The sequence below is a fragment of the Crocodylus siamensis genome, chromosome 4, assembly GCF_052110815.1.
Source record: "Crocodylus siamensis isolate JL-2025a chromosome 4, ASM5211081v1, whole genome shotgun sequence".
NCBI classification, from domain to species: domain Eukaryota; kingdom Metazoa; phylum Chordata; order Crocodylia; family Crocodylidae; genus Crocodylus; species Crocodylus siamensis.
The window spans coordinates 156,908,384-156,916,190 of NC_143398.1; the positions used below are offsets into that span (position 1 = coordinate 156,908,384).

At 46.2% G+C, this 7,807-nt stretch overlaps 1 protein-coding gene across 1 annotated transcript; it reads left to right on the top strand.

Annotated features, from left to right (window-relative positions):
- Window positions 1-724: 724 nt before the first annotated feature.
- Window positions 725-7,807, top strand: LOC149866899 (keratin, type I cytoskeletal 14-like). The gene is made up of 8 exons (XM_090044435.1): window positions 725-1,433; window positions 3,258-3,340; window positions 3,993-4,149; window positions 4,696-4,857; window positions 4,967-5,092; window positions 5,217-5,437; window positions 6,422-6,459; window positions 7,442-7,807. The coding sequence occupies exons 1-8, from the start codon at window positions 852-854 to the stop codon at window positions 7,537-7,539; spliced, it is 1,467 nt and encodes a 488-aa protein (XP_089900561.1). The 5' UTR covers window positions 725-851; the 3' UTR covers window positions 7,540-7,807.

Here is a 7,807-nt window from a genome sequence, read left to right on the forward strand (position 1 = left end):
TTGCCCTTCTCCAGTAACAACCTTGGAAATATCCTACATTTCCCATACCTGAACAATAATCTCATGCCTAGGAGAGAGATTGAAGTTCCAAGCCCTTCTCTAATTCTAGCCCCTTATCTACGACTGATACTTAAGTAGAAATGACCAGTGAGGCTCTGTGTGGAGTTACAGGATTCTTGTCAAATATGGCTGAGTTTAATTCACACTCTTGACTGCCAGGTCTGCACTTGTTTTGCTGAGAGAGGTCCCAGCTGGAAAGATTCCAGTGGACTCCAAGTGACTTTGGATGAGCTGCAAATAAAGGACATGTGCCACAGAGTGCTTGAGTCAGCACCTTTTTACGGGCTTCGGACTCCCATGCCAAAGCTAATAAACAGATTTGTGAGTAAGTTCATGATTTAAGATTTTCACATGCAACTCAGCATCACAATGGAGGTTTCAGAGGCTGCACTAGGTGGAGACTGAATGTCTTCATGTCTCTGGTGTAACAGTGTCAAGTTAAAGCGTAGCCCTAAGCAATAATTGCCTTCTCTTCTAAGTCACGCCCAACTGTTTGGAAATGAAAAAGAAACATAAGGACCACACCCTTTTCTGAGGCAAAGCATTTGTAGTGGAATGTGACAAAATGATCAAGAACAGAGAGACAAAAAGCCATGCTGGAAATTGGCTCAGACTTTCAGGGTGATGAAAAGCCTGGGGAATGTAAGAGAGACACAGGGATGTGGCAATAGTAACGCCCCCTAATTCTGGCTATAAAGGGAGCTCCAAGTCAGGTGAAGTTAGTGCTCTGCTTCTTTCACAACTGAGCTGGGTGCCTCTCTCACACCCTAGATCCTCTATTACCCTCCATCATGGCCACCACCGTAAGACAATATTCTTCTTCGACCTCCCTGAAGGGGCTGGGTGGCTTTGGTGGTGGTTCCAGCCGAGGGTCCTCAGTGCGTCTCAGTGGAGGCGCCTACAGAGCTCCAACTATCCATGGGGGATCAGGTGGCTACTCAATTTCTTCCTCTCGAATGATCTCTGGCTTCGGCGGTGGCCTGGGTGGTGGCTATGGAGGGAGCTACTGTAGCAGTGTGGGAGGAGGCTTCGGTGGTGGCAGCTTTGGTGGTGGCAGCTTCAGTGGTGGCAGCTTTGGTGGCGGATTTGGTGGTGGACTTGGTGGTGGCTTTGGTGGTGGCTCTGGTGGCGGATTTGGCAGTGGCTTTGGTGGGCCCTTTGTGGGAGGCGATGGCATTCTGCCTGCTGGGGAGAAGGAAACCATGCAGAACCTGAACGACCGCCTGGCTGCCTACCTGGACAAGGTGCGCGCTCTGGAGGAGGCCAACAGTGAGCTGGAGATTAAGATCAGGGACTGGTATAAGAAGCAAGGCCCTGGTCCGGACCGTGACTACAGCCCATATTACAGGACCATCGAGGATTTGAGGAACAAGGTATGACACTGAAGTAGGACATTTCCGGTCTAAGTCGCTATTAAGGTGACCACAATGGTACTGCAAAACAACAGCATAAGTCACAGCTGGAAATCAAGTGAGAGCAAAAGTTTTCACAAGCCTGTATTTGAAAATATGAAGGATGTGGACTTAGTGCTTTGACAACCTCAGTTATTGTGTTCCTCCAAAAAGGTGCATGTAACAGACATGAGAGGCAGTAATGCAGCAGCAGAGTTTTATGGATATTAGTTCATGTTGATAAGGCATTTTATTTTGCTGAGTCTATGGAAAATTAATTCACAGGTGAAGGTTCTAGCTGTATACCAACCATGATGGGCCTAGTGTGACTGCATGTGCACAGTCAAGCTATTGGCAATTTATTGTCCATTGCTTTGGCTTTGTCAGTCCTAGGCTGAGTTTTGGGACTTGAAAACCTAAGGAGGGGACCCAATAATGACAAGCATGTTGCCTATCTTGCTCTATCATCTCATTCCTAGGTTTTTTGGGAGCAGTTTGTCTCCCTGCAGATTTGGTTTCCTGTGCTGTCATCTTGAGCAGGTTGATTTTCTTTCTCCCCCTCTTTTCATTTTTCATGTACAAGTGATTGTTAGTAAACCCAAGGGTCTGTATTCTATTTCCCCTTGTGTGCTTGACTGGCAGTTTTTTAGCCATGCAAGTGGCCTTCTTTTTGCTTACATGTGGGGAGCAATTCAGTTTTCCCTGCACTGTGATCAAGCAAGCATGTGTGTAGACTGAGTGTGGTCAATGGGCCATGCACTGGCTGGGTACAGGTGTGCAGCTATGCACAGGTTTACCTGAGTATAAGTGATGCGAAAAGGGACCATAAGTGATGGAAAAAGGGGAGGAAAGAGGGAGATGAGGAGGGGAATCCTTTTATGTTTTAACCCTAATAGCTGAGTGGTTAGAGCACTCATCCAGAAAGCTGGAGAAAACTGCTAGAAAAGTGCTATTTGGATACACTCAAGGTAAACAGAAGTCTGCCCAAGGGCATGATGGACATTAGAGAGTAACCAGGCTGGAAGGGACCAGCAGATCAGGCATCTCTGTACAGAGATGGGATTTGTTGTTTCATGCAGAGGCGCTCAAGGATGCAGAGGAGCTGTCAAAGAATGCCTGTTGCCCATTTTCAAGCCCTTTGTACGGCTCCACATTTCCTCACAGTCTGTCTTGCATCTCACTGGACATACAGGGTGGCTTACATGTAGCTGAGTATGCATTACAAACATCAATTACTGTGAGCATTCTCCCAGTACACTCCATTCCACTTCTTGCTTCCTTCCCATGAGTGAATTTGAATGAGCTCATTAAAGAGCAAGCAGGAACAGGCTTTGCCAAACCACAGCCATAGCAATGGTTTTCCAGCTCTGCCTGCGACAGTCACCTCCATATAGTGCTTCAAAGGTTAGGTGGTCTCCCCCTCACCAATAACTGTTGTGAGAATAATTTCATGCTGTATGTGGGGAGAAGGAGGGAGATTCTTTCTTGAACTGTGTGTCTCCAGCGTGTACCCTAAAGCATGAGATGGCGTGTTCTTATTATTCACGCATATCTTCAGAGACATTATTTATAATTATGGGTAATTTGGAAAGAGAGACATGGGGCAGTCTGACATAGCTCGCTCACTTCACTTTAACTTAGACACAGCTTATTTCTCCATTGTGCAGGTAGGTGCTTCCCCTTGTAGAAGTCATCCAGTGATGCCCCTGACCCTTCCTTAATCACAAATCTTAGGTGTACCTCTCAGCAACAAGAGGAGCTTTTCAGACTCTTTTTTCACTGGCTCTCATGTCTTCTTGCCTCCAGATCCTTTCTGCCACTGTCGACAATGCCAACCTCGTCTTGCAGATTGACAATGCCAGGCTGACAGCTGATGACTTCAAGAACAAGTAAGTTCCGCCCTCCCTTTGGAGTGGAAACAGGGAAGCAATTGTCCAACATGAGAACGGTGCAATTAAAGTTTCTTGGCCAGCATACATGAACAGTGACTGGGAAAGAGCAGGGCTGTCTTTTGCAGGGGGAGTTTCTTATTAGTTTTCATTGGTCCTGAGGAAGCTTTGACATAATGAGAACAATAACAGCAAAAGCCAAAACAGCCAATAAGTGAACAAATCTCATTAGGAGCTTGGGAAATACTGTGTTTTCAGTAGAATTTTTAAATTTTATGTATATCGCAAAAAGGACTTGATCTATTTTGAATGTCACCCAAAACAGACAGGATGGGGGCCATGGTGCTTCAATTAATTTAGCCAGGGGGAAGTACACATTGATGGTGAAGTGTAAACCTGTTAGTTAAATGTGGTACAGGTTGCTAGTATACCAAGTGAAGTTACTGGTCTTTCCAAATACCTGGTCAGCACTAGTGCTGTTTTATCAATTGGCTAGTGCACCTCACTCACTGGATTACCTACCACTGTGGGTGTTGAGATATGGGAAGGATGGTGGTAATATGGACCAAAGCGGGTAGCAATCAAAGGTGACCCACTGACAGTGGCTGGATGGCTTCTTATGTCTATTTCTTAATCTATTTTATGTTTCAAGGTTTGAAACGGAGCAGGCCCTGCGTCTGAGTGTTGAGGCTGACATCAATGGCTTGCGTAGAGTCCTGGATGAGCTGACTTTGGCCAGAGCTGACCTGGAGATGCAGCTCGAGAACCTCAGTGAAGAGCTGGCTTACCTTAAGAAGAACCACGAAGAGGTAAGGATAACGCTAAGCACAAGAGCAGAGCCTCTGAATGGTAGCTAAGAGTCAATGGAAACTAGGTCAGGCCCAAGCAGCAAGACTTGTTCTGAGGCCTAGGGCTGCAGCAAAAGAACTTTCAGGGATAAGGCAGCAGGGAATAATTCATACTTTACAGCTACATACCCTCTGTGGCCCTAGGTAAGACTCGTGTACTCCTTCACATTTCAGAGGCTAGCACTGGAGCTGTGCGTGGGATCAGAATTTCCCTCAGGGGAGGGAAGTCACCTGTGCTTTCCTTATCATTTGTGCCTTTCTGAACTAAGTAAAATGAAACCGTGAAATGCAGATTTCTTCAGATGGGATCTTGTTTTGACCTGATTAGTGGCAATGACATAGGCCCTAGTTAGGATGAGATCCCCACTGTGCCAGTTGCTAAACAAACATAAGGTCTCTTCCTGGCAAAGCTAAGATTTTGACAATGGGAAGGGCCTCCTTAGATGGGCTGCAGCAACACCGTACCGTTATGATGTGGATGAACATAATGGGTTGGCTTTGTTATAGGAAATGAATGCCCTACGCAGCCAGGTCGGTGGAGAGATCACTGTAGAGATGGATGCTGCTCCCGGGGTTGACCTGACCAAGATCCTGGCTGAAATGCGAGAACAGTACGAGCACCTGGCCGACAAGAACCGCAGAGAGGCTGAGCAGTGGTTCTTCAAGCAGGTATGTATTGGTTGCATGGAGAACAATGACTCCATGGCACACCTGGCTGGTAGCCAAGATTTACCTGCTGTAACCAGTGCAGTAATGGCCTTGTCCTCTCTTACCCCAGACAGAAGAACTAAATAAAGAAGTCGCCATCAACACAGAACAACTTCAGAGCGGCAAGAGTGAGATCACGGAGCTCCGGCGCACCATCCAGGGGTTGGAAATCGAGCTTCAGTCCCAGCTCAGCACGGTACGTAGCATTGACTCCCAAGGGTCGCACCTACACGCACACACAGGCTGGCAAATGAAGGAATGAATGATCCCTTTCATCTTCCCTCCTCCTGAATTCCTTTCCCTCTGCTTTCCCGTCTCAGAAAGCCGCCCTGGAAGGCACCTTGGCTGACACAGAAGCCCGCTACGGCTCCCAGCTGGCGCAGATCCAGGGCATGATCACCAGCGTGGAGGAGCAGCTGGCTGAGCTCCGGTGTGACATGGAGCGGCAGAACCACGAGTACAAGATCCTCCTGGACGTCAAGTGCCGGCTGGAACAGGAGATCGCTACATACCGCCGCCTGCTGGAGGGCGAGGATGCCCAGTACGTGAATGGAGTTGACTAGATAGAATGACGCGGGGCAGGGAGAAACCTCTGAAACAACTATGTCCTCTAGAGCCTTGTTTCGAGTGAATATCCAAGAATGAGTGGCCCAGAGGCTCTCTGCTGTTATCTTTGTAGTCAGACCCTGACATGGGAGAGATTTAGTTTTTGAATTACGGTGCATAACATACCCTCTCTTTCTCCTTCTAGGGATCAGTGCTGTATAGCCATTACCATAAAATTTCAGCTGCTAGGACTCTTAAATTCTGTTCCTGGCTCCTTCTGTGACTCTATGAAGCTAAACTGACTAACATATCTCACAGGGAGGTCTGAGGAGCATGTAATGGGTGTGTCTAAATTATCATGACGCCCTACAAATCTTTCCAAGATTGTGTTTCTGCCTCAGATTTTAATGGTAGATCATTAGTGGCCAACCTTTTTGGCAAGCATGACATAGCTTAAGTCCAAAGTATGAGACAGTGCCATTCCAATAATTAGCTATTGCATTGCCGAGTGCTACTGAATTGTGTCACCACCAGGACACAGCAACACTGAATTTGGAGGCATCTACTCCTGCAGCTCCTATGGGGCCAGACCCTTGAGCCAGCATTGACTCATGATTTCTGACCTCTCCCTGTTGGCTGCATTGATCCCTGTCCTCTCCTAAACTATCACTTTGATCCCAAGCCCCTCCCTGACTGCTGCTCCAATACCCACCCCTTCCCTAATCTGTCATGTGCCACACACACTGGCTGCCCATGCCATGCGTGGCACTCTTCCTGTGGGTTGGCCATTACTGCAGTAGGTAATTTTAAGGACAGGACACTAGTGATTCACATTTTGATGCAATAAAGAAATTGGTCAGACTGGGTGTTAAATAATTATCTTCCCCCATGAGAGGCCAGCCTGTTTGTTATATCACTTACTGCCTCCTTTCCTTTTTGCCCATGATTTTAACTTGCCCTCATTTTTCTCCTCTTGTAGCATGTCTTCACAGTACTCCTCCCAGGTTATCAAAGAAGGTAAGGGGTTTTTCTTGTCTGCAAAATTCATCACATACTCTCATATCTCATCCTTAACAACTACCATCTCAGAAGGTCTCCTTTATTAGTGGGTTCAGAATATGAACGGTAAGGAATTATTCCTCCAACATATTAAAGACATTGTTGAGACAAATGTCTGTGCAGGAATGAAAATAGGACGATGGATTCATGAAAATTAAATTGTGCAGTTAAATCAACTGTATAAAAAAGTCAATATTTGGCTGGTCAAAAGTTTCACATCTAAACTGTTTTGGCAGAAATGTGTTTCCATCATAATGAGCTCATTTTCAGAAATATGTCTGCTTTCCAAGGAAATTTTTAACCATTGGCAAGACAAACAAACAAACAAACCTAAAAAAAAAGAAAGGAAAAAAAATATATATTTTTTTTATTTTTGGGTTCTCAATTTTTCCAAAGATTGACATTTTCAGTCAATGTACTAGCTCCAGCCAATATGTCCTTTCCTTTCATTTCTGTGTTCTACAAAAGCTAGTGTGAAGTAGCCTCTCCTTCATATTCCAGTACAGTACTGGGAGGTCCCATCTAGTCGAAAAGAAAATGTATTAGTCAAATCATGTATTTGCTTCCTTTGAAAAACATTACTCTTCCTCAATCACTTTAGATCCGTGATTCACAACCAGTGTGCCATGGCCCCTTGGAGTGTCATGAGATCCTTTTCAGGGTGCTGTGGTGTGCTGCTCAATATCAGCACTGTGAACTGTCCAAACACCTACACACATGATTCACAGATAAACCCAGATTTCAAATAGGAATCCAGAGTGTCAAAACTATCCTGCCCTGCTGTGGTCTTTCTGAGTTCTCTGCAACAGAGCGAGGATGGCTGCCATCCTAGTGCCCCTTCTAAGACTGAGCCCAAAGCTGGTGCCACGATTACCCACCCCTTTTTACACTACTGCATGTCTCTCCTAGTAACAGCTTCCTCTTTTTTTCTTCTGTTTAGGACCTAAGACCACTCGTCAGGTCCGCACGATCGTTGAGGAAGTCCAGGACGGAAAGGTGATTTCTTCCCGTGAGCAGGTCCACCTTTCACCCCGCTAAGACCACTGGCCGCTCCAGGCCTAGGCACTTTGGATGCCTACAGATCATTATTTTCACAGCCAAGGGAAAGACAACTCCAGGCCATGTGCTGAAGATGGGTGCTTCTGCCATAAGCTTGAACAGGCCTGGATTATGCGGCGTGTTCAGCTCAGTTAGTGTGTTCCTTCCCATTCTACCACTGTGTTCCTCACCCTTCTGTGAATGCTTCGCTATGCTCTGCCTGTAAACGCCCAATAAAGCTTTTCATTTTGTTCATGCAAATTGCAAA

Excerpts from the sequence above, each read along its gene's own strand:
- LOC149866899 (XM_090044435.1), top strand. The coding sequence starts at position 852 with ATGGCCACCACCGTAAGACAATATTCTTCTTCGACCTCCCTGAAGGGG. Across the intron at positions 1,434-3,257 it reads TCGAGGATTTGAGGAACAAG|ATCCTTTCTGCCACTGTCGA; the intron begins GTATGACACTGA and ends TCTTGCCTCCAG. Across the intron at positions 5,093-5,216 it reads TTCAGTCCCAGCTCAGCACG|AAAGCCGCCCTGGAAGGCAC; the intron begins GTACGTAGCATT and ends TTCCCGTCTCAG.